At 44.3% G+C, this 26,858-nt stretch overlaps 3 protein-coding genes across 5 annotated transcripts; 1 reads left to right on the forward strand and 2 right to left on the reverse strand.

The window, feature by feature from the left end:
* Positions 1-977: 977 nt before the first annotated feature.
* On the reverse strand, positions 978-10,835 carry nup37 (nucleoporin 37). The gene is made up of 10 exons (XM_071920624.2): positions 10,667-10,835; positions 9,371-9,578; positions 9,169-9,290; positions 6,871-6,943; positions 6,526-6,620; positions 2,297-2,387; positions 1,632-1,813; positions 1,486-1,536; positions 1,274-1,367; positions 978-1,182 (listed from the first exon to the last, which is right to left on the reverse strand). The coding sequence occupies exons 2-10, from the start codon at positions 9,524-9,526 to the stop codon at positions 1,069-1,071; spliced, it is 978 nt and encodes a 325-aa protein (XP_071776725.2). The 5' UTR covers positions 9,527-9,578; positions 10,667-10,835; the 3' UTR covers positions 978-1,068.
* An 859-nt stretch (positions 10,836-11,694) lies between these two features.
* Positions 11,695-20,318, forward strand: parpbp (PARP1 binding protein). Of its 3 annotated transcripts, none has more exons than XM_071920583.2 (10): positions 11,695-11,844; positions 12,156-12,389; positions 12,511-12,615; positions 13,316-13,486; positions 13,640-13,794; positions 15,438-15,621; positions 15,774-15,955; positions 16,512-16,593; positions 18,792-18,975; positions 19,560-20,318. In XM_071920583.2, the coding sequence occupies exons 1-10, from the start codon at positions 11,695-11,697 to the stop codon at positions 19,880-19,882; spliced, it is 1,770 nt and encodes a 589-aa protein (XP_071776684.2). In that variant the 3' UTR covers positions 19,883-20,318. The 3 variants fall into 3 exon arrangements, with proteins under 3 accessions (XP_071776684.2, XP_071776688.2, XP_071776687.2); XM_071920587.2 differs by having other exon boundaries at positions 11,703-11,844; positions 12,517-12,615; XM_071920586.2 differs by having other exon boundaries at positions 11,703-11,844; positions 12,159-12,389.
* A 149-nt stretch (positions 20,319-20,467) lies between these two features.
* On the reverse strand, positions 20,468-22,022 carry pmch (pro-melanin-concentrating hormone). Its single transcript, XM_071920628.1, has 3 exons — positions 21,780-22,022; positions 20,671-20,812; positions 20,468-20,517 (listed from the first exon to the last, which is right to left on the reverse strand). The coding sequence occupies exons 1-3, from the start codon at positions 22,020-22,022 to the stop codon at positions 20,468-20,470; spliced, it is 435 nt and encodes a 144-aa protein (XP_071776729.1).
* Between the last annotated feature and the right edge of the window lie 4,836 nt (positions 22,023-26,858).

Below are 26,858 nucleotides of genomic sequence, written 5' to 3' on the forward strand. Positions count from 1 at the left end.
ACAATACAACCTAGTGTTTCAGCTAACATATACATTAATAAAGTACAATAAACAGCTCTGTTACACTCCTGGATATGAATGCATATCTATCCAACGCTGCACCCTTTAAGATTAAGTACATCTGTGGAAACAAGTGATCAGCTGTCACCTAGAATGATTCATGATCAAGTTAATTAAATGAGTGCCTTCTGTAGCTTAGTGGGTGTATAACTGCCTTGAAATAGAGATGGTGGTTTTCTAACACATGGCATTCCGTGACAGTACAATGAGTCCTTGTTTTGCCACAGGGCATTATGAGTTTCTGGCAAATGATTCCTTGTTTGGTCTGTGGACCACTGACAATTATTCACGCACACGGTAAGGTGATGCGCATCTCTTCCTCTCACTGCATCCTCAACTCTTTTAGGAGACTAACCACTCACTTTGCACTGCCATGTAGTTGGATCTGACCTGAAATGGCCCCACACTGCCACGTTTCCCAAAGCTTTTCCTGATTACACTTCTTAGACCGATTCTCTTCAGGGTTTATCCAATAGCTGGAGAGCGGCCAGACCTCCTAGTCTTCCTTATCCTAACCATCCCATGGAGTTTCTGTACTCCACAGCAGGTGGAATAGAAACTATGAAGATATATGCATTATATAATTCAGTATCTATCAGGCGTAGTGAGAAAGCGAGAGACAGACAGGGAGAGAGAGCACCTGCAGAGTGATGATCATGTTGACTGGTGAAGTGGTGTGTTGGCACCGTTGGGATGACACATTCCTTTGAACTACAGCTCTCTTGGCAGGACATCATAACACGACTGATATAACCTACCCTTCAGAGGAAAGAAAAATAGGCTCTTCACAGAAACCAGACCGACTCGCTGCTTATCTGTATCTGACCTGAAGGGGCACTCAAAAAATAAAAAAGAACAAAGTGCAAGCATGCAGCCAATTTCCATCAAAGTCCATGCAAACTGAGCAGATACTCTCAAAAATATTTTATTGTGTACCAGAATAGAAATAGAGGACCATGTGCTGAATATCTGTACAACTCATATCCACCATGGGAATGTACAAGATGGCTACATTTCAGTCATCCAAAATGAAAGTTTCCTGTCGCCGCCAATCACGCAGAGTGGGAGTGTCCTGTGCCAGCTGAGGCCCGCCCCCACTGTGGCTGATCCAATTATCACTGGCTGTAACGACATCAGCATATGTCATGAGACTCAAGCTATAGAGAACATTAATAAGGAAACTACCAAGTAGTGATACAGGCAACTGACTGACCTGTGGGTGACCAAGATGGTGGATGAGTAACTGACTGCTAATTTTTCCTGGACATCCGGTGGTGGAGAAGAGGTTTTCATTGGCTCGAGACCACCTGAGGAGAACAACAACAACATCCATTCAACTGCAACAATACTATACTCATTTATGTCATTAAAGTAACTGGAGGAACCACAATGCCAATGGTTTAAAAGACTGAACAATACACTTACTTGAACAACCGTGCTTTGTCTATGTGGGCTGGTCTTTTTTCTTGTGGGTAACTGCAGAGGATGAAAACAAGGCTTTAATGCAAGCCATCCTATTGTGTACTATCAACCCAAATCAATATATCAAGCAGCGCCAATACCACAGTCACCTGGAGCGGGTTATGTCCCATATGAGCCAGTCATTGCCGGCCACAGCGCCAACTTTGATGGTATTGGTGAGGCACCAGTCAGCTGACATGAGTGGTGACTGGCCACAGTCCAGAGACAGAATGGCCTGCTGGGTAAACAGGTCGTAGAAACGAATCGTCCCCTTCTTCTCTGCCACCATTAACTGGAGACAGGACAGTGGGTGTTTATATTTAGCATCAATACAGTGAGGTCACTTAACCCAACACACAGTACAAGTTGCAACAATGACATTGCATTTACATGCATATTCAAACTAATTAAATATTACATTCAAGTGTTGGCACATGTAAACTCCATATCATGTTTACAGTAGCCAGGATAAAGGCATATCCCAATTTTAGAAATCGGAATATGATAGGTAGGACATGCTACTTAGCCGAGATAGTGAGAAAAGTACTGTAAACACCTTATCCCATTTATGTTGGTTTTTGCAGCCTGTGTAGTTCTTTATGGCATTATATGGAGCATTCGGTTAATTGATAAATACAGGGATATTAGTGATTTGAATATAAAGTTACATATTAACACAGTATCCAGAGTTCAACTTCAATTGAGATATGAGCTGGTATCTGAAACAACCTGTGCATGTAAATGTACTCAATGTTGTGATGGCCCCTCCTCTTACCTTAAAGGCCTCCTCTGGGTGCCAGCACACACTGATGCCAGGAGAGCGAAGTCTGAGAGTGGTGTTTTCATTGCCATCCAGGTCCCAAACCCTGTAAAGATATAGGAATTAGGATGAGATTAACATCAATGCAACAAGGCATGATTGATCAGACAGGTGGATGAGAATCATGGCAGTAGTTCAGTTCAGGTTGTTGTGAGAATTCTTTGCTCAAAATCTGTGAAAGCAACTTGGTTATTGTGACAAACTCTTGTGCAGAGAGGACATGTGATCAATACTCAAATTAGTTAAATCAGAGATTGACCCAACTTGGTATATGAACCACCTTTGATTTTAAATCCAAAACAAACTTAATAACCTCTCAATGAACTACAAAGACGATGCTGAGGAGCGCAGCTCTAAAAATAGCATCGGAAGTCTAGCCGCCCTCTGGGTGAACAGAGTGAAGATGACTTGATACTTGTATCTTGATATCTGAAAGGATGCACCTTCCCAGTGTTTCTTTGTTGGTGGTGCTAAACCAAAAACATAATTACTCAGTCCACTGTCCAAAAGGTAGCACACAGACTGTGTTTGCTACCTTTTGGACATTGGACATCTTGATGCTGACAGACAGAAGGTTAAAAGCTTACTAAAGTACATTCAGTTGTTTCTGTCTCTGATGCTTCCACAGAATTCTAGCTCAACTTTTCCCCAGGCTTGTGGCTCAATACAGGACACACCATTAATGGAGTTTTATAGCACAGGATGGGGCAATGATGGACGGTGCGTTTTCATCCAAGTTCATGTTTGTTCTTAACTTATCTTACTTCTGCCAGTTGTGAGCAAGTGATGCACAAAATATTCACCCTCTTCCAGGGAAAAGGGCTCTTTTCTCGGATCTGGGCCCTGAGCTCTGAAGACAGACAGGCTTATGCTGGACTCTTATTACGGGGAAAACGCCAGACTCACATTACAGTGAGCTATGATAGCAGGGGCAGTGGGGAAACATCACCCTAGCCTGAGTCAGGCGTTACGCTCCACTCACATTACAGCAAATGTTTCGCTGTGGGCGGCCCGCTGCCATTCATTTTCTGTGGAGTACAGCGAGGGCAGCAGAATGCACGTCAGCTGAGGAAGAGCAGCAGAGAAAAGCTGAACGGCATCCTACTTTATGCAAATGAAATAGACGGGTCTTGCAAGCGCCGTTTCATTGAATGCCAATCAACAATCAGAGCTCTACTTACACACGCTTTGCGCGGGGGTTATGTTCAGGGCATGACCAATCAAAGAATATGTTTTTCAGTTTAATCACTCCTTCCTTAAAATAATGGTCAATTCTACAGTTAAATATGACCTATGATAGCAAAAGCAGCCGAGAAGCACTGTGCAAACATTCACACGGATGTAATAAATCACTTGGATGTAGAGGACTGCGGTTCCTGAGACCAGGATCTATGGTTAACCACATCTGAACGCGAATACCTCCGCACACAACCCCGACGATCCCCTGAACCAAAAGCAAAAGGTGGGGATGGAGGGGGGCTGCAAGTGTTTCTGGGAATATAAAACAAATGATTGCGAAGCATGGGAAGGCGCTGACTGATGAGGTCATGCAGAAGACATCATCTAATAAAGCCCAAAAAGTACCTCCAAAGACCATCTAAATGTCAAGTGTGTTGTTGGAGAGATTAATGTCCTCGGCGGTGCGGTGTAGGGGAGGATATGCCCCGTCTCAGATGAAGACCTCAGTAAACACTCAACTTTTCCTGCCTCGTCTCCCCTGCAGGAGATAGAGCCCTGTCGAAACTCTCCGGGCTTCTTTCCTTTTGCCTATGTGCAAACTCAGCCAGAGCCTCCACCGTGGAGCATGAGTGAGGCTGAAGAAGAAAAAAAAAAAAGGAAAAACCCTCAGACCACACCAGGAAAACAACGACTAAACCCTCTTCTTTCAGACCACTAGCCAAGCAGAGCTCAATTGCACGCTACACCACCACCGGCCAAACTGTGGTCAACCGCTCTGCCCTTCAAATGGAGAGCAGCGACTCCCCAGCAAAACATAACCTTTGCCGAACGAGGTGAAAGGCATGAGACGCGAAAACACGGGCGACCGCCTCTGATAAAGCGCCGTGTAATTGCATAACACTACATCAAGCAATAACAGTCCGCGTCCATGAGCAACAGAGTTGAAAGGAGAGAGGGCATTTGAAGTCCTGTATTGTATTATCTAAGTGAGAGAGCAGCGGGGCCGGAGCGTTACGGTTTGTCCGTGCTTTCCCAAAAGCGAAGGGGAACGGGAAATGCCGTTAGCACCGTGTGATCTGATTTATTGTGGCGAGCAGGGTAAATGCGCGAGTCGGAACAGCGGTCCCACCCCGGCGCCTCGCAGGAGAGTCCAGGTTGAGGTGCACGATGTCCCACCTCCAACCTTCACCACCACCACCACCACCACAGCAGCGTCTATCTTAATCGTGCCTGTTCGAGATTTTATTTTTAAAACAATAACATTATCTTTAAAAAAAAAAATCCCAAAAAAAAAAAATCACATACTTGGACTGTTGAAATAATTATTAAAGCCATTTGTCATTTTTATTGGATTGGCTCGTTTCCCCATACTTCAGGCCAATGCGGGGATCCCCTTGCACTGCCTAAGAAAAAAAACAAAACAATTCAAGCTTGGTTTATGGCATAGAAGATAGGTTAGCAGTGCGGATAAAATATCTAGCTGCTGTAATTTGTTTCCCCTCCACAACATTAAGGAGCGAGAAAAACACACTGTAGATTATATATGGCCTGAACGGATTAACACTGAGAACAGGACAAAATACTTAAAACCATATACATAATGCAGCAGTAGCAGGTGTGTGTTATCCTGAGTTCATCGGCGAACTCAGTCAACCCCAAATCCCCTCAGAAACCTGCAGTTCCCCTTTCTGGGCTCTAGGTGGCATATTCCCCCACAGACACACACCATCTATACTGACGACATGAAATCAAGAGCTGGTCAGACAATTGAATCATGCCAAGTGGACGTATAACATAAAACAAATGTAAACTCCCCTCAGGACTGACAATAGAGAGGAAGTAAGGTTTGGTCATACAACTAGATGCAATAGCTTCAGGTTGGCAGCAGTGGAGTTCCCATAAGTGGAGGGGACAGTGATGACAAAGAGCTCAGTAAAACTGTAGCAGAACCACAATGTAAAGGAGTGCTGTGCACATGCATGCAGTGCCCACACACTTCCCTCGCTCTCTCTTTGCAAGACCACTTTCCCCCCCTCTCATATCAGAGTTTCAGTTTGTGTGGGCTGACTGGAAGGTCCTCTCCTGTTAACTTGATCTATCCCTTGTTCCGCCTCTGTCTTCCTCCTGCATCCCATATTTTCTCAACATGACAGAATTTAAATCTTTCAGCAGATGGAGCGCACTCCTGTTTTCTCTGGCCGCGCGGCAGAGGGAGGGTAAGAGGAGAGTGGATGCGAGTGGAAGAGCCCGGTCCCCTGCTCCGGCCTCGATCGCCTCCCGGCGCTCTGTCCCGACTCGATGTCTGAGCACTGTGGCAGGACGGAGCGTTGAAGCAGCATAGGACAGTCAGTGAGCGGCCCATGCAACCCACTGTGCAAGTGCTCAGTGCCAAAAAATACTTGAAAAATAAACCAGTTGTCAGGTTTCAGATAAACACTAGAGCAAGCCAAATGGGCACAGAAGCCTGGATGTACTGAACCCAGTGTCTTCACCTGTCTGTTACTTTGGTTCAACTCTAAAATGAAGTATTGCAACTCATTTAAGGAAATCTTAAAATTGTATTACTAATGTATAGCTGTCTGTACAAAAGAGTGCAAATGGAAAACAGGTTTGTATGTTGGAGAACCAGCCCACTGGAGTAGAGGGGGTGTCCCTGAGGTGACCCTGGCTACTGACACACTTTTTCCCTCCTCAACCATTAATTGAAAAGGAAAATTTGGGGACCTTGTTAAGAGTGCCCCCACAGAGAGGAAAATCTCTCTGCGGCTAATTGGATTTCCATATTTAACCAATTAGCTAGAAAAGCTACGAAGCGGCTGTGTGCTTACGCACGGTCACACCGGAGCATGTTGTGCTTAGCATCAGGTTTCACTGTGGAAACACAGTCAGGACTTTCTGCACCATTAACAGAGAACAGAACTCAGAATCAGGAGCGGGGAACACACACATAAAGACACACACACACACACACACACACACACAGAGAGGAAAAAAATGGCTTGGACCTGCAAGTGTGGTCATCACTGACGGAAGCAATTTGTTTCCCCACAGTGGGCTCGAACACCAACTGGTTAATGTAGCTGGTGTGGCCTTCCATCACCTAGGCAACAGCATACAAAAACAATGTGTAAACAAAAACAGCAAAGCACATGAACAACAAACTGCTTAGTGCTGGTTTCCTATTGCTTTATTGTAAACTTAGGCTTAATACCCTAGCTGCTGCTCAGTGTTCTGCTTGTACGGCTACATTTCCTGTATCACTAAGTACCAAATGTCAGTGCTAAGTAGAGAAAGTTTGATGCCAACTGACAAGAGCAATTCTGGCCAATGTGGTCCAGATGTTCCACTACCTTGACTTCATGCCTATCCTGAAGATCAGAAGTCAACAGGCGCAGCTTTCTGTCAGCTGCAGCAGTGCAAAATCTGGGGAGAGAGAGAGGGAAAGGAAGAAAAAAAGAGAGAGAGAGAGAGAGAACAAAAATAAACAAAGAAAGAACATCAAAACAGTCAGACTATATCGACCCAATGACAGATGACATCTCTTTCTACTTGCATGCCTGCAACTGCCTAGACTGACACCTTTGGACGAGCGTGTCAGTGTGTGTGGTAGAAACTTGGACAGTGATCAGTGGAAACGCTGCCAGGGAGATTCTAATTGCACGCTAAGATAAACATGGAGAAAAACAAGATTCCTCACGCCATTTACGCATTTCTCCGTTCAAAACCTGTGCGGAGCCAGGCAGAGGACTTTCCCTCTAATCAGCCCTAGTATATACCAGTGCCTGCAATTATTCACACAATTACACTAACTCACTTATGACAAGAAAAACACACACATATCACCAGAATAAACAGACAGCAGTTCACACATTTTCAGTCGCAGGCATAGATGGATTTGGCATGATGTCACTACAAACACCCTTAACGTGCTTTGGGGTATTACTGCTGCAGTAGATTAGATTATATTAGGATGGGCCTTCTAACCCGACAAATTAACTTTGCACATTGGAGTAAGCCATGGAACACATTTTTGGCCCTTTCTTCCATTTTTTTTAGTTTGTTGCCAAAACCATGTTCTTGATTGATCTCTAATAATCCTGCGCAAAACAATCTAAAACTCACTATTAAAAAGGGGAACACCACTGAATTTCAGCTGTTGCACTGGAGCACTGGAACAATTCTGTATGTTTAAGTGAACATTCATCGCTGTTGCACATAGCCAGAAATGAGAGATAACAGTTTATCCCTTTGTCTGTGATATCACACCGGTGTATAAGTCCACAGAGAACAAACTAGGAAAAAACAGGAAAAGTCAACTCTGAACAGTTTCTAGCTTAGAGAGAGAGAGTTGTTTATAAGTGGTATTCCTCTTTAACCTTGAGTAGTTTCTAAACTAACATTGAAACAACAGGTAATGAGTTAGACCCTCTCCAACTAGTGACTAGGTTTTCCTCCTCGAAAGCTTCTCTGTGCCGGTGTTAGAAAGATGTGAAGAGGAAGCCTGCAGGAGAGGCTCCATCCGGGAGGCTGCTGACTGGACATCACATGCTGGCCTGGTAGATGGTGGCAGCCTCCCAGCTCGAGCCCCTTCTCCTCCTCCTCCCCCCCTCTCTCGCCCCCTCTCTAGGCCCCTGCTTCAGGCACGCCCGTGAGAACATTGTACTTTTCCTGGAAGGCATGGCTACGTGCAAAGCGATGGGAGGGATGGAACCTGAGTGGGTAGCCATCAGCGCAATAACATGTGCGCACGTCACAGGGCCGCCTCGAGGGCCCTGCAGAGTTAACCACAGAAGGCCAGGAATTATCGCTGCCTTTCCCTTTCAATTACGGCAAGCCTAAACACCTCCGGAGGGACCGCGGACCTTCCCATCCACCGTTCCAATTAGCAGGAAACTCTTGCTTTCTAACAACCCACAGTTAGGCTACTTCCCTCCTGTCCAAGGCCACCTGAAATAACTTGGCTCACATCCTGGCAGCTGCAGTGTGACACTGGGAGGCTGTGATGACCAGACTCACACAGCATGGGTGCTCCGCTTTCTCTACAACTGCCTCTTGTTCGGGTCGGAAGAAGAATGTTATTGAATAATTATCCCGTTGTGTTAAAGGACGTGGATGTCAGGTTGCTAATTTGGGAGTGAATTACGCCTTGACACCTCCTAATCCTATTTACAATGGTAGAATAACCCCTTACATAACAAGAGGCACTTGAGCTGACCAATGTCCCACAATAACCACCATAATATACTAAAAATAACCAGTTATGCTAATTAGGTCATTAATTAAGCCAATAAATGCATTAAGCAGCAAACATTTCTACGTCAACAGACTCGTCACATAACACATGGGTGGTATTAATACGAACTCTGTATCTTAAAGCGTTTAGGAGTTGCATGAAAATCAGTGATTCTTCATTCATATGCAAATTTATGCAAGCAAAGTGCTCCAAAATCTCCTCAGATCATCTACTCTATAGGGAGAGCTTATGGTGTCAGAAGTTTCCATGTATTGTTCTTGAGTTGTTGTGTTCACAAGAATGTCTACACACATAGACAGACAGACAGACAGACAGACAGACAGAAGCCACCATGACGACATAATGTCCTGCATACCATGTACCATGATGGAGGGACATAAGAATACAGCAGTACCTGATAGTGGGTATCCTGTCGAGCCGGGACTCGGGGCTCCAGGCGAGAGCATCGACGCGCAATTCATGATGAAAAGCACGAAGCACGGTGAATTCAACTCCCTCTACCTCCATGTCCTCCTCCTATGGGAACAGCGGTTTGTATTCAGATAGGAAGGGAAATGCTTTTAGGTAAACAAGGCTGCTGAAGCTGCGTCTCTCACCTGGAAGAGGCAGGTGCCCACTACTACATACTGGTTTCCAGCATAGGCCAGGAGGGAGGCGGAGGTACCGCAGCTGAAAGGGCTGAACTCCACCACATGGACGTAGTCCTCGCAGGCCACTATGTAGCTGGCACCGCGACTCGAGTCCTCCTGCATGCTGTGGGTCCTGGTAGAGCCGGCTTCGGGTCAAGGGGTTCCACTGTACCACCTGCATCAAAATTAAAGAGGACAAGGGCAGCGGACCATGAATCTCACGTTTCATATGATCACCAAAAATTTAATGATCACTATGAAGGATAATAAAGAGAATAAGATATAAGGCTGGTCAAAGATATCAAATATGGCCACTGATGACCTTCATCACAGTTGTTTTAAGTGAAATTCTGTCTAGAATCAAATACTATAGGACTGTATACACCAACTGAATTAACTCAAAACCCTTACACATTGTGTCCAGGGGTAGCACTCACCAGAGAAATATCACTGCAATATTCTCAAAACACACTATAATGCTGTGGTTTCATGTTCAATACCAAGTCATTCTCTCTTGTATTAAGAGGACGTTAAGCGAAATTCCATTCAAAAAATCTGGCTGTTTGATATTTCCTTGGTTATCGACAGAGGGACAAACTGGTAGAACACGATTTAGGATTTTTACGAATCAGCAGCAGCCGCTCTTCAATTCGGCATAGACCCAATATACAAACTAGCGCTTTATATCAGATTTTGTCTGCCTTTAGAGTGGGTTTGCCCGTTATTCCCACAATACACCAATTACAAAAGTTAAGATTCTATTGAAATTAAATTATGCTTAAAAATTACATACATGCCGAATTTACCATAAGACCCTATTGATTCGTGAAAGGTTTTACGTTATAGTCAACTAGGTATGGACATTTGCCGATAAGAAAGGCAACATTAAACTGACAGATTTTTAAATTGAATTCGGCGTAAAGTTTTCTCAATAGAAAACGGTAGGTATCGGGGCTATTCTGGTCCATAACTATCATGACTCATATAGGAAAATATATGCGCAATGAGTTGGCCATATTCTACGAGCCACATCCACAACACACGTGTGCATTTATCATCGTGGTCATACGAAAACTGTCATCTGGCATGGTGCTAACAGCACTATGGTGCAGTGAGTGCAACGCTAGTTAGCAATTAGCCACACATGAAATTTCATCTTGGCTTGTTCTATCATTTGACGGTCCGCTGGTGAACTTCACAAATATCCCTTAGATACGACAGTCAATTCCGATTCAATATACATCGCTAACTGATATACTTTACCAGGTTATTTGCAACAATTTTGTTGAATCAAACGGTGCGCGGGTTTGAGATGTTTTCACTCTTCTTCCGGGTACGAAGTGGAATGTACCATTCAATGCAAATGGCAAGGGGAACTTTGGCGCAATGTAAATGAAAAAAATCTAAATAAAGATCGCAATTTACCAGCTATAGTTGAGTTGTATAGTTTAACCTAAATAAAATAACACGTACTATTAATCTACCGTGAAATTAAAAAAAAAAATGTAAGCAAAGGCCTATTTTGATTATGGGACAACTCCCATTGTTGGCTACTACGAGCTGATTGGCCAGGCCAGCAACCTCCGCAGGCAATTTAAAATTTCAAAACAGCTGCTTGCTTGTGTCGTCGTCGTGGACGTGTGTTTTGTTGTTGGACACTACTACAATATTAGAGGTTTGCACCATTTAGTGAACATTTTCTATCGTTTATTATAGCCAAAGACGTTGTGTTGTGTTCCGGAATGTTGTTGAAGGAACCTAAACTCAGTTAGCGTGAGATAAATCTTTCTGGCATAAACAGATAGTAGACCTATACATCAGTGGTTCTCGAGTATGTGCCATCGAGCCCTGTGAGTCTGCAGGTTTTCATTCCAACCAAACAGCAGCTGATTTCGCTGCTCACTGTACTGTTGGGCCTAGATAGCACATGGTTGAGAACCACTGCTATCCATCATAGTAAGCATTATCAAAGTTAGCCTATATGAAGATAGGGCCCTCTTAAGGGAAAAAAAATAATGCTTTTTCTGAAAATGTGTGTTTTTTTGCCTTTTATGATGATCACCAGCTGGAGATAATAGATCACCCAGCTTTTTGTTTACCACTGCATCACTTTATTTGGCTTCTTCAAAGTTACACAAAGTATTCCCTTGTGTGTGTGAGTTAGTGTAAGCGAGAGATAGAGACATAGTCTAGTTTCTGAGATTATTTCACCCTTGATTACCTTCATTGTTTAACCTATTGAGATGTTTCCACAAGTTCTGAGAGAGTATTTTCCTGCTGTGTAGGGAACAATGGCGAGTTTAGAAGATGGTCTAAAGACGATGGTAAAAACCTTCAGGAGAGAATGCCACAGAGCTTTACAGTCTGAGAGAACCACCATTCATGGAGCTGATGGCATGCTGATGGTCCTGCAGCTGGCCATGGCAGAGGTTAATAAACAGGTAAATCCCTTTCTATGAGCGTCAAACCACTACCCTGGTCCTAATAATGCCCTTGTTAGAAGCTTGCTACCCAAATGCGAGGCTGTATGAGCCAAATCCATATCATCATGATGGCATAGTTCAATTGAACCATCAGGCCTGCTGTCATCACGTTCATAACTGATGACATTACCACAGATTTCCTGTTGAGACCGCTCATGGCCCATTTTTGGACTGTGGAAGAAGTTCTTTCTGCCTTTAAACTGTGATTGGTTCCAGGCAGTCAGTAATTATGGCTGCTGCCTTCACTGCTTTCTCTCTTCCTGTGACAGCAGGGTGGAGAGTTCAAAGTGGCTCTGAGTGATGTCCTGATGGCCTGGAAACACTTACTGTTAGACAAACTTCACCTGACACCCCACAACTTTGCACGCCCGGAGAACTATGATCTCATCCTGGAAGCATACAAATCCTTCCTGAAATGCTCCAACACTGTGGACCTGGTTGATATCCACTCTATGTACAAACAGCTGAGAGTGGACTCGGACCCGGAGGAGCCTGTGAGCCCGGTGAGCAGGACCTGATTGAAACCAGACTGATGACGTTGATTGCAGAAAATTAGATAGGCTACTGTGTTAGAGATGAGGCCAACCACTTTATCTCTGACTCGATTTTTTTTTTTTTGCCAAGGTCCAGCTGTTTGAATTTCTATCAGGCAGCATGGAGGTCTCAGAGCTGACGGATTCCTCAGTCCCATCAACACCGTCCAGTAAATGCAGGCCCTGCAGCTCACAGGTAGGCCTAGTCCTGTTTCCACTCTTTCATGCAGTCATAAAAACGTGTAAATTATTTCATAAATGACCATAAGAAACCCCCTCTTTCCACTTTGCCCTCTCTCCCCTCATATAAAGGTTTTGTTAGGAATATGAAATGCTATGTTGGCTCGTGCCATTGAGCAGCAGGAACTTTGACTGTTCCTTTTCATTTTTCTCCTACTGGCAAGAATCCGTTCATCCCTTTTTCCAGTCTTCACTGTACTCATTTTCTCTCTGGAATCCACCCCGCTCTTATTAACAGGAACTCTAAATCATATCACTTAGATTTAAGGGTGCAATGTGAATTCAATTACCGGGCAGATGTTTTCAAACACAACACAATGTGGGGCTGGACAAGGGCTTCTGTAACAGTCTCTCTCCTCCAGTTGCTCTCTGTCACTTGCTGATTTATGAGTGGTTAGTTGTGGCTTGCTACTGCACTACCAGCTAGGGTGATGAAATTTTTGGAGTTAGTGTTCAAACTCATAGTCTAGGCTGTCAGCTGCTGTTTTCAGTGATTTTTACTTATAAAACTACTGTCCCCGTCGCTTATTTGGAGAGCAGGAGATGCAGTAGCCTCTAATTAGAAGTTATATTAATCCACTTTTCCACTTGTTTTCTAAGCTGGCAAGCCAACAATGTGTCTTTTAATAAATATGCATCCAATTTATTATTGATAGGTGAAAACGGCGATGAGAAGGGTTTTCTGCTCCTACCTGGATTTGCTTGTGAACTCGAAGAACGACCTGGCCTTGGCACTTACCCTTGACGTCCCTAGTCGCGAGCTTGGACAAGCAGCGTTTACCGACTTAAAGCACGCTGCGCGCAACAACAATACCTCACTCTTCTTGGTAAGAAATGCAGCCACACTGAACATGCACTTAATGCTTGAGCAATGAAGTATTCACATTTTGTTACATAGCAAGAGAACCAAAGCTAGGATTTTGAAATTGGAGTAAAGTAACGCTTTCTCTTGCAACATTTGCCTCTCTATCCTGTTGCAGGCTGTAACGTCTTTCGTGAGGGCCATCCAGCTTGGAGGAAAGGGCTACGCTCCAGCTGAGTCTGACCCTCTGAGGAAACATGTCAAAGGCCTGTCTGTGTTTGTCCAGTTTTTAGACAACCTGGAGGAAATACTGGGAGAGATTCCTGACCCCAGGTACACAGTACAAGTCAATCCGGGATACCACTCACTCTCGCTTTCTTGCCATTGCTTATAAGATTAACACCTCCCCTCTCAGCTAAGAATCAAGTCTAAATGCTTGGAGGCCTGCTGGTAGTGCGTATATTTGCGTACTGGTGTGTAGACCACATGAACATCTCTGGCAGACACCTGTGATCTGTTTAGTCATGGCATCAAATCCCACCTGTCCCATCACAAAGTACAGGCTGTTATAATTTCCTTCAAAACCCTCTAATGACTTCCATCTCAGGTTCTCATGATAACATTTGGATTGCTAAAGCATGTTTATCGTTGCTACATCAAAGCCTATCTTTCTAAATGTTAAATGATAACTTGTTCCTTCTTTGGTACGCTTACTCAGATGAATTATCATCAAACCTTGAGCTTTTGCAGATCACCCTCTGTGCCATTTACAGATTGTTTTGGATGTTCTTCATCAAGCCGCTGGCAATGCAACAAAAAAGGTTATCAGAAATGGTTTAGCCATTCGATCATTTGAGGACTGAGCTTTGAGGTGAAGCTGTTGAAGACGTCATGTTTTGCACCACTCCCAGTAGCGACTATAGCTCCACTTTGTCAAGCCGTAACACATTGTAATGGCTGCGTTTGATTCTTGCTGCTCCAGTTTCTCTGTAGCGAGTGTTGATGGCCGTGAGGGTTCTCGGTTCACGCAGAGTCTGATCGGAGTAGTCCACCTCTGATGAGGCACTGTATGAGCTGAGCCAAAACGGGTCTTTCAACAGTCTGTGCCTCTACACCCTCAGTGGAGTACTGTATTTCCTCATACAAACACCTTCTATGGAGAGTTCAGGGCCCTTTGTTCAGCTAACATCTGTTTTCCCAAATGATTCGGTTACTGAGCCTTCCTCGCTCACATCAGAGCTAGGTCAGGGTTGGACCGCTGCCGCTCCACCTTACTGTGTTTACGTTTTCTGATCTTTTTAGCATGGAGTGCTGCAGTGCACTGCACTATTAGCAATACACAAAAGTGACAACATTGAACTTGTATGTCAGTTCACTGGATCGAGCATTGACCTTTTTTTGCTTTGCATGGTAGATTGGCGTCATTTGGACTGTGATGACACACTAAAAGTTTTGATGCGTTGCTACTAATGAGGTCATGTTTGTGATGGTATCCTGGGGTTTCTCCATTGACAGTGCATTGGTGGACAAAGTGACAGTGCCCAGGGTGATGTTAACAGGGATTTGGAGCACATTTTCTGCTTCATAACTGTTAGCATTGGCAATGCTGTATTACAATGAAATAAAGCTCAACTGAATGTTAACGCCTAAACAAACTAAACTAAACCTAAACTCTGAGCCCACAAAGTCAGTGTCCAATGAATTGAAAGTGAAGCTGCAGTATATCTTTTGAAGACATTTTCAGACTAAGGCCCTCGATTTTCTGGTTTCCAGTTTTAGGAGAGAGTTATTCATGTTGGCAAATATTGGCTGAACTCTTGAAGATTATTAATTCCATCCAGATGAAAACCTGTGTCTATTCTCCAGAAGAAAGATTCCATTCCTTTCCAAACCAAATGCAGCTTTTACTCTACCTAGGGTCTAACACAACTGCCTCCTTAGTTGTCATTGTGACTGACGTTGTATTTAATTCTCAGTGCATGTGGAGCCAGACTGGTCACCGCCATCCGGGCAGCGCTGGTGAAGGGACGCAGCAGCGGAGATGCGGTATACGCCGCAGCTGAAGAGACGGCAAAGGACCTGAAGGAGAGGATCTGTCTGCTCCACCAGAGCCAGAAACAGATATCTAATGGAACGGGGACGGGGATAAGTCCTGCCAGGGTAACGTAGGACCTCTGCCTCTCTGCCAATGAGAAAGTTTTTATGTTCATGCTGAAGCTACTTTCTCTTCTTTCACAGACAGCTACGTACGTGAACTAATAGTGCTCCCTGTTTTTTTTTGTTTTTTTTGGTTGTGGTGGTGTTCCTTCCAGCCAAAAGCGTATGCCATCAATCACGCCACTGCATACGGAGGTCGGGAGGCTGTGAAGGTGCTGATGGCGTTACTGGATGAAGAAGCCCTGGCTCCTCCCTGTGGGAACAAGGCCGACCTGCTGTCTGAGGACCAGCCCGCCCTCAGCGGAGCCGAGGGAACCTGCATCCTCACATTGTTCAGGTCGGCTCAGGTGGTCATATTGCACAAACTAGGGTCCGACCAATCTGGGTTTCTGAAGGCTGATACTGATAATTTGTGCCAATATTTAGTATAAATTTCAAATCAATTTGACTGTTTTTATCCCCAATGACAAGAATTCAGTGTTTTCCCCATAATTTTATTCTGAATTCTGCATTTAGACCTGAAACTTCTTAGGAAAATCTTCCCACACCCCACTGGAATCAGCCATCTAGAATACTGTATAAATAACAATTTAAGACGTATTCACTAGCTGTGGTCAGGGAGGAACCTCCATCATATCGGAGGTAGATGACATTGACTGTCCGATATCTAATATTTAATACAAAGCCAATATTGGCCCGGTCTAACCCTAGTACAAACACATGAGGCAACTTTCATATTTTGAATCTCTGATTGTGTGTAATTGCACTTAGGGGAGTACAACTTTTTTGAAGCGTAATGGGCAGATTCCTCGGTCGGTGTGGCCGTGTGACGTTGTAGTTTTTATAATTTATAAACCTCTTGTCTTAGCCTCTTATTGTGGCTCGGTCTTCAGATCCCCCGAAGTGTCTGCTGGATGTTCTCCAGAGCCCCTAAGGAACCGCGTCCAGAGCCGGCAAGACCTGCTCAAACCCAAGGTAACGTGGGCCCCTTCATCCAAGAGCCCAAATCCAAACCATCACTTAACTTCAAATTGAATCAGATGTACAAACATTGAAAATAATGTCTTTACATCCTGTAATTTCTCCCTGGTATTATATTATTTATTTGCTTAGCTGAAGCTCTCATCTTAACTGACTTCCACCAGTCCCGTTTGCACAGCTGTGTTTTAGCTTTTAGTGTTAGTTTTAGGGTGTTGTTTGAATCCGTGGTGTAAAACTACTTATCTGTGGGGGATTCAAACCATCAACCAATCCCGATTTAATAAGTTGTGCTATTGTCAGAGCTCGGGTCCTCGACTCTCAGTGTGCAATGTCACAGTATATCTGATGTCAGTATCTCTTTCTGCCTGCCTGGCTTTGACCTGATGTTCTGTCTTGTCATCTCGATGTTTCAGTGGCTCAATGTGATAGATGAATGTCAGTAAGAGAATCAGTCGCATTGTCATTATACAGACTATACTGTGTGTGGGAATTCAGCCGATGATGCGAGGAGAACAATTTCATTAGACTCACAGCATGCACTGTATGTATCCACAACTGCTGAGTCATCCAAAAAGCACCAACGCGAGCAGCTTTAAATTTAAAGGTAGGGCTGCCCTTTTAACATGGAAGTAAACTGTGTGAACCCCCTTTCGAAACATGTATGCTAAACACATTTGGTGAAATGGCTCCTTTATTTGATTGCGCTAGCAGATGTCATTTTAGCTCCCCACAATCTGGCTGCCTTCCTGTTTGAGTGCGCTGTAATGGTCCCTGGGCAGCTCACCGCTTCCTGAACTCGGTGAGCGGAAGCTTTCTGCATCAATTTCACTTTGAAGATGCCATATCAGTCGCGTAACTCGACTAGCAAGGGAAACTTGAAAGGTTATTGTTTCCTGTTGTCTGCTGAATGACTTTATCCCAGACTTCTCCAATGGTTTCATCATGCACTGACGTCAACTGGCACACACAGAGATGGACAGATTTAGTTTCTGCATTTGGGATCTGTCCAATACTTTTTCCAATGCTAAAGAAGATCCAAACGGCATAGTAAAACTTTTAATGCCAATTTAGTGCTGCTCTGTGATGTTATTCATGATGATGTTTGTGAATAGTAAATCTTGATTACTATATAATCTTTTTTTTTTTTTTTTTCCCCTTTCCTGAATACTTCTGTCATACTCGCATAGTAATACCACACCTGCTACCCATTCTCACTTCCATCACCTGTGTGTGTGTGTGTGTGTGTGTGTGTGTGCACATCGAACCGCAGAGCCAGAGAAATTGCTTGCACCTGCTCTTGGAAGTATTATCTGGAATTCCTCGGTCAGGTGTCTCCAGCGTTGGGTCAGGCAATGTGCGGGGGTTATTTCAGGACAGCCTCCCCCAGAGGAATGAGGGCCGTCTGACCACATGGTGCCACGTTGGGCTCCCACCTGTTGTAATTGGATTAGATGTTCTCAGTCAGTCATAGTTTGGCTGTGTTCATTCTTCCATCCCCTCCCATTGTTTCTGGGGCGTTCCAGATATGTTTTATTAGCATGCAACCAGGGCAGCCTACATTTTTAGCTCCATTATTGAAGCGTGTCTTGGTCTTAGGGTTACTGTTGTTTTAGGTGCTCTTTTGAGCAGTTCTTTTGAAAAGCCTCTCTCCTAGGCTTTGATCCCTTTGTGCTTTACGGACCCACCCAGCTTTGCACACTGTATTTTTTTCCCTTGGATTCCTCTTCCCTACTGCGGCCCACTAGCCTGAAGGGTGAAATCCTTGGATTCTGATAATCCCAAGCAGGCGTAGATCAAACAGTGGATGAAAGCGGTGGATCTGTATGCCCCGGGGCTAGGATTGAGGTCCTCCAATATCATTTACTTTGTTATAACGAGGCTGTCCAAAAAGGCTTTTTAATGAGCTGCTACGCTACTGTCTAATAGACATATAATTGTGATAAGATTGAAGACAACTGTTTCCACATTTAAAGGGGCATTAAGTAATGTGTGACTTTGTTCGGCCTCTATCGGTGACCAAGCAACTGCAACAACATTGTGTATTGGTATTGATCAACAACCCTATCAACCCCCTGCAGATATATTAGGGTCACTTTGTGCTATGGGACAGTAAAAATCTTACTTATTGCACCTTTTTAACTAGAGGATATGTTCAGGCAGTTGCACAAAACTATTTCTCCTGTTTATTCCAGGTCAGAGACCGTGTCATCCGGTCCCAGTTTGCCTGCACATACCAAGATGATGAACTGCCCCTCAACCGTGTGCTGGAGTTCCCAAGCAGCAGCCAGGTCCCTACCTGTGTGCACCCAGCCCCCAAACACAAAACCAGCCCGGCAGTATGCGAGGACCCGGAGCCAGAATGCACCTCTGCCACAGGTACGTATTCTACTTGTGTTACATCCATCTTTATTTTCACCCGAAGACTGCGTGTACTCTGCTGCGTGCTGAGAGCAGCTCAAAATTTCATCACAAGCGATGCAGCACACTCTCTCCCTGCCCCCCCTTTCTTCTGGGATACGCTTCTATTCCCTCTGACGCCACACAACTGGACGGAGGCCCAGTCCCACCTTTTCAGCCCCAGCCTTGAACCCTCCCCAGTCCCAGCTTTGGGACTGGTACTTACCATCAACCATTAAATGATTCCCCATTCTATAAAACCTGCTCACCCCCACATCTGTAGTAAAAACCAAAAAGCACACATACACACACACACTTTTTTTTGCCCATTTCCCCTTCTGTCTTTCTTTCTGTGGGAATTCAGGCTCTGCTCCATCAGGTTACATGACAAATGTTCAATTCCAGCTCGGTAGAATAAACACACAGGCTGCTTAAACTGGGGGCTAACGTCAGCAATTTCATCACAGCCTTTTCCTCTGCTTCCTCCGCACTTGCCATACTGCATTTTTTTTTTTTTTACCAGATTGTTAAGCTTGCTTTTACTTTTGTTCTGGTCTTTCCAGCAAAGCCTGCCACTGAATCTCCAAGTGCGGAGCAGAGAGGTGTTCACCGGGGGGCTGCGCTCGGGCCAAGATGTGGAAATGCCCAGAGCAGCGGAGCGGGTCCGGGCAATAGGAAGAAGACTGGCGTTCACACACAGGACAAGGGCAGCAAGAGGAAGCAGGTGGATGCCGACCAACATGGCGAATCGGAGAACCAGCCTCCAAAGAAGAAACCGCCCACTAGTATCGCAGGCAAAATGCCCGGTAAGAACGTCAGCAAGGCCCCGAGTAAGAAGAAGCTGATAGCTGGACAGGGGAAGCTAACCAGCTTCTTCAGAGTCTAATTCTCTGTTGCACATGATTTTATATTGGTTGTTTGATTCATTATGGGCTTATTTCTCTATGGACTTCTTTTTCATTCATCGTCTTCGATAGTACAAGAATGTTTGTCACTGATGACCAACACAGTTGTTGTTGTTGTTGTTGTTGTTTTCTCTAGTCACTGACAAAAGCAGTGTGCATGTGTGAACGCTCCAATGACGTTGGCCATTGTTACCCATTAGGCAATGTGGAAAATGTGAGTGCCTGAAACTCAAGTAAATCAGTTTGGTAGCAGATCAGTGGAGCCTGGATTCGGTCAGGACAGTTTATCTTGCTCCAAGACATGCTGCCAATAAATCCTACTTTCTGCTTTGAATGCATTTCATCACTGTCATACTTGTATAGTTTATCGCCTCAACCTGTAAAATTCCACAATCAAAATCCACTCTGTAAATATGTTGCAGACTTTTAATTTTAATAAACTTTTATTTTGTGTTTTACACAATTGTGCGCTCTCATTTTCTACAAGGAAACACATTTCAGTTTAACACATAAGGAAGAAATTTTACAGCAGATGAGGGGAGGACAGCAGGACAGGGGCAACACATTTATGACTGCCAGCAGGGTCGGTACACTCTTCCTATCATACATCGGAGCACTATGTAGAGGGAGAGAAGAAACAACATAAACAACACTGAAGTAAATGAGCTGCGTTGGTCCAAATATGAATAGAAAGTCATTCAGAAAAAGTGATGATGTATGATTATACACTTTATTGATCACACTAATAGTGCAGGCATGTGATACTTACTGTCGAGGTCGGAGTCTCTGCGCTCTATTTTCAAACTGTATTCAGCAGGAGTGTGGCCCGAGCTTCGGTCTGTGAGCAGAGGGAGACCTCGGGTGAAGGCCGGGTTCAGCCCGCGAACGCTGTGTCCTTTCAGCCCCATGTCCTGTGGCACATTATATATCAGTGGGGAAGGTAGACTAAAGAGGCCCGTGTCAGCCAACCTGGACACAATATGACCGCACACAACGCCGCACCGCAGCATCTGAACTGAAATTTGCAACAGCTTTGAAAGATTATCTCCTCACGTGCAGCACAGAACATATGGATCTCCGTCTCCAACTGCTGATCCAGCAGCGAGCTACATGAAACCCTACATGGAAGAAATGTGTCAAACTTTGGCAACGTTTCCAATGCCTCACCTAACCGATTTTTACTATATCACAGTGGCCCCTTTCCTTCCAAGGCCCCTGTTTCCCCCCAAATGGCTGTTTCCCTCAACATGGCTGCCTGTTCCATTACTGCAGAGATAACCGCCGTGTTCATGACACACAGGAGACACAGCTGCCAGATAAAGCCTTTACACATCTCAGCCAAATGTTTGAGGGAGCAGAGATACATCATCATTCTTCCCACTTTGGGAATCCAGTAAATCTTTTTATGCCTGTGATCATTTGACCTTTTCATTCTAATAGTATTCCTGGTTTTCCAACCCCGCAGTAAAACAGTTTCATAGAGGCATGTGATAGAATTGAGATGTACTCCCAGTAGATACTAGGGATGGCGGCCAATTCAAAGCGGTCATGTTTTTCAACTGTAATATTTCAAGATAAAGATAATGTGCTCTGTGTTTTCAAATCTGGTTAGCTGAACATGTTGAAAGAAAAAGCTGGGAATAATTACAATGCATGAGTCTGCTTGGTAGAATGATACCAGTTCCCCAAATTAAATGACTGAATGAATTCAAATGCAGGGTTGCCAGATAATTTTAGTTGTGCATTAACTGATGATAGTCCCAAATATCTAGTAAAATTGGATTGGATTTGTTAAGATCTAATCATTTTAAATCTAGGCAATCCTTTTTAAGAGAGGAATGGCAACAAAGGCACAGATGATAGTGATAGGCCACTTACGGAGAGGATGATGATTTTGGGGTTCCCGTCTTCATCCCTGACTTCGTTGTCCACGATGAGGCTTCGTCTGTACAAAGCGGGACCTGCAGCAGGCTCGGTCATGGCCTCGTCGCCCACGAACAAGCCCAGGCTCTTTTGCTCTGTCCTGCCATCCTCTAGTTTGCTCGCCGGTACGGCAACCGAGTGGCCGCTCAACTCGGAGAACAGCACTAGAGTAAATACGACCGAATACACCGAGAGCATGGTATCTGCACTATTCAGGCCTGCAGTCTTGACACAGAAAGCAATGGTGGACTGACTGATCTTGCCTCACCTGTGATGACTGATTTCGCTGTGCTCCCAGCCTTCTTTTATACCGGTGAATTTGAGGGAAAGGGCATCTTCTTGCACCTTAAAGTAGTTAAATTTAATGAGGTAGGTACATTAAAAAAGTCTCCTGCAGGGATTCATCCATCTGACTGGCAAAAGATCACAGGTAAGTTTTACAGGTCAGAGCAAATTTGTCAATCAACTATCCCCTTTGTGAGTGTTGGTAAGCAAGATGGTGAATGGCTCTGTTACTCCTGTTTAGAGGTCTGATATTCAAATGGGTAAGATGGGGGCAACATGGTGGGCTGCAACACAGAGCGGAGGCCTCCAGGGCCCGCAGTGGGTCACAGGGCAGGAATTAACCGCCTGGCTCTTCTCTCCAAATCCACATGCTGAAATGAAATGCAGCGGGAGGCAGGAGCAGAGGCCGACTGAGCCGCATGAAAGAAGTCCATTGAATGCCCACAGTGAGTTATTATCTCTGAAGGGCAAAAGACATCCTATGATGGACCGTGCACAAAGGTCATTTCCACGTCATAAGACCTCCACGCACTCAAGAGATGATAATGATGCTGCTGATGAATCACTTTAAAGGAGGATTTGATGTCACAACTCCCTGCCTGAGTACGGATCATCAGCTGATGAAAAAAGGTGGAGGAGCTTCACAAATGAAAACCGAGGGCCTTGTTGACATAGCTTCTCCCAGGCTCCTTCTCGGCTCAAATGAAAACACAAGAAGGCTTACCTTATTAACATCACAGAAGCCATAGAGGCAGAGATGGAGAAATGGGACATGAATAATAGTTATTGAACCCAGCTGAAGTGATTTTACTTGGAGCGGTCAGCCTTTATTTTGTAAGTATTTTTGTTGGAGGGCGAGGGCTTCTACTGAAGGACTGAACTTGTCCGCAGGGGCATGGCCGTTCCAGCAGAAGCACAACTGAACTCGTGAGCTTCGTGCTCTGTTGTTCTAACCTCTCTCTCTCTCTCTCTCTCTCTCTCTCTCTCTCTCTCTCTCATTCTCCCTTCCTCTCTCTTCCTGATAATCTCAAATTTCCTCCTTTATCTCTCTGTGATATTCAATCCACAGGAAACGATTTCAGAGTCTTTACATTATTCTTGACTTGATGTATTGATCAGGACAATTCAGGTCTACTGTATGTAAATCAAACCCATCATTCATTCCCCGATCCCGAGCTTCTCTGCTCTATAAGCTTCCCTTACCCAATGAACTCTGAGCCGAGGTGAAGGTCTTTATCTGGTAATTCTGTGATTTCTTTCCCCCTGGTCTGAATTTCTAAGAAAACATTACCATAATTCTGTAACAAAGAACATTAGCATAAAAGCCAAGAGTTAAATAATCTTATAAAGACCAGATGTGATTTGATGGGCATCCATGAACATTATTTATCAAATCTCCTTTTGACCGCATTCACACAATATCTTTATATGTTTCCTCAATGGAGTGTCTACAGCACAGCAAATGTCACATCATCAGCTGATGCCAATAAGATTTGTTCAACGACTGATTCAGTTGCCATTGATTTGCAGTTGTCTCCTATATAGGGAGTCAAAATTCTGTCAATTCATTTATATTTTGAATTCCTCTCCCATAACAGAGCGGGCTGTGGAATGGTTTTTTCATCAACTCTATCAACCGGTTGCATCACCTGTCAGTCGCCAATGTTGTAATTCAATCACGCCGCCTACAGCTTTCTGTCAGAGTAAAAAAAGCCCTCAGAAGTCCGGGCCATATGACATCAGTAGCAGCATCGTTTTATAATCCTCCAAGGGCCAACACATTATTTCCTTGTCCTGTGTTAACACACTGCCTTTCATCACTGACGCTTGCTCGGCTCCTAGGCTAAAAAAAAGAAAAAAAAAAAAAAAAGAGAAACAAAACAAACACCAACTGTGTCACAGCAGAGAGGAAGTTCCAGTTCCAGGGAAATGTGATGCACTGATGCTCCATGCGTGATGCTCCCCGTGTGTGTGTGTGTGTGTGTGTGTGTGTGTGTGCTGGGTAAGTTGGGGTGCAGGCAGGGACTTGAGTTGGGCAGGAGCCTGGTGTGCTGCATTCAGCAGAGGTGCGGGTGTAGTAAGGGGGGGGGGGGGGGGACCGCAGTTGGGCAGGTCTTTTTGTTGCCCAGAGAACAGACCATGGTTTCCTGGAACAATGCAGCTGATGAGAGGCTCTCCAAGGAAAATAAGGCTCTGACATCATGGGTTCTTAAAGCGCACAGCTGAGCCAACACGCTCTCCTGCTATAATCAAGGCTCAGTGAATTTCCACTGTCGACTGAAATTGAGGAAGAGGGAGAATCTCCTCCAATGGGTTTAGACACTTTTTTTTTTTTTACATGCTTTAATCTCGCTGTTAATATTCTCATTGTAGTGCATTTTCCTTTTCACAGCTGGTGTTGGCTCACAATACACTGATAAAATGACTGGTGTGACACTAGTCTACTTGTAAATTTCTTCAGATCAAATCATCATTAGCAAACACTGGATATTGCCTGATTTCCTTCCATTTCCCTGGCTCCCCTCAGGATATGAGAATATTCCAGTTTAGAGACAGTAATGTTGGTCAATAATGCTGAGTTGACAATATAGGAATACAGTTCATTCTCCAGGTCAGTGATTCTCAACCTTTTTCATGTCAAGGACCGCTAATTTAGTCCACATTAGAGCCACGGACCCCCATTTGATGAGATGTTGTCTCTCGGACCCAAATCTGAGAATATTTTTATTGTTAGATATGATTTTGTCCCGAATTCCATGACTATCTGTATTGTAAGTAGAGAGATAACAGTGAAGCTATGATCAAAACAGTCATTCTTCTACATTCTCTAATTGTGTAAACTTCTTGTAAATGAAAAATAATGTTGAAGTTTAACAATTCGTCAATTTGCATGGGGACCCCCTGGAATCCCCTCAAGGACCCCTGGTGGGCCCCGGGCCCTACGTTGAGAACCACTGCTCTAGTATAAAGCAGGAAACTGAAATTCGGGGTGTCCTTTTGAAAAAAAAAACAAAAAAAAAAAAAAAAAAACCAAATGGATGAAAACTGATGAAGCCCCCCCAACCACTTCTCCTCCAACATAACCAAAAGAATAAGTAGTAAAATTGGTGAGTGTAGTAAAATAGACCACAAGGTCATTCAAAAGACAATTGTGCGCTTAGGTTGAGGAGTTGAAGAGTGTGGAGAGATTGTATTTCAGGGCTCGCTCCAAAATCTGTGTCCTGAGATGCACTGAATCCTGAGTGCATGGAGATCAATGGGGAAAGATTGTATGCTTTCCAGAACCTTCCTGGTCCTTGAGGTTATTCAAACATCTTCATGTTGCACTTCTTTATTCACCGTATCACCATGTAATCCCAAATTAGGTAGCACAGCTCGGAAGATAAAGAGAGTGTTTTTAATGTATCCTGAGCTTTGCATTTTAGAATAATTGCAACTGGATGATACATCCGTATTCGCATTGATAATTGGCTTATTTTTTATGGCTTGGTTACCCACCGCTGCCCGAGCTCCTCTGCACACAATTTCGCTCTGATTTATTTGAACTCCAAATCTTGCAAGCTTGCACACTGCAATTGGACCATTAGGGCGAGATAATTGATCCTGTATTAGTCATCGAGAGGGATGAAATAACATCCAGGATGGCAACCACCCTGCTCCTCATTTCAATCTCCAACGTCCGCTGAACACCGGCCAGTGGGCCAATTTATCAGCGCAAAGGGCTCGATTGTTGTCCTACACACCCATTAAAAAGTGCTGACAGTGAGTGAGAGCTCCGCGCTGTCACTGAGCATCCTCCGAAGAGCTGAACACGCAGCTCTCTCCTCGGGGGGGGGGGGACACCACGCCCCCGCTCTGTTTGCCTTGGCAGGGCCTACCACCTTTTAGGAAGTATCACTTTGTCATTCAGCGCACGGTTTCATTCTGATGCACATGCAGAGCCTCACTTTTGAGTTATACGGCTTCATCCGTAGCCAAGACAGTCATGCATGCCTTATAAGATTTGCACATGCTTAATAGAGACAAAAAAACCCTGCTTTGTGATTATCTGCTGTTTATGCGTCTGAATCCACGGGGTTTCTCATAAAGCACGTCTCATTCTGCAGGGAGTTCACCAGTGTGATATTGCGTAATAATGTCTTTACAAGATGATGACGCTGCCCCGGAGACCTTGGGAGAGTGTGTGTGTGCATTGCATGAAAGAACTCACCAGCCATTTCCATAATGTTGACAAGTGGTTTATTCAGCAGGAATGGTGAACAATTTGTCAGTATTTTAAACGTTTTCTACAGAAGGCAATCGAGCACCATAAATAACAGCGCTTTAATCAAACAGTTTCTTGGACAGTGAGCTTATGGAAATTACATTTTTCTCATTAAACACTTTCATAGAGTCATGACGATATCATTAACTCCCACATTTTTAGATTTGATTTCATTTGAGACTTCATTATTTGGGTGATGAACAGAACTGTTTGTTGGTTGCTGTAGCTTTCTTCCTCGGTGCTCCAAAGGTACCAGACATATTGAGGGACTTTCGCCTGGCTCACTTTGATTTCTATTTATAACACAAGCTTTATTTCGGGGGACCGGAGACAGTGTCTGATGGGCATATTGCAGCTGTAGTGCAGTTCAAATGGGGATGGCATCAATCAGTACGTTATGATCTGGTCAACAGTTTGGTTGACTATAATAATGTTGAGTGAGGCTTCGTTTTCATCAAAAAGTCTTTGGTATGTACCGTATATCT

The sequence above is a fragment of the Centroberyx gerrardi genome, chromosome 24 (assembly GCF_048128805.1).
Source record: "Centroberyx gerrardi isolate f3 chromosome 24, fCenGer3.hap1.cur.20231027, whole genome shotgun sequence".
Taxonomy (NCBI): domain Eukaryota; kingdom Metazoa; phylum Chordata; class Actinopteri; order Beryciformes; family Berycidae; genus Centroberyx; species Centroberyx gerrardi.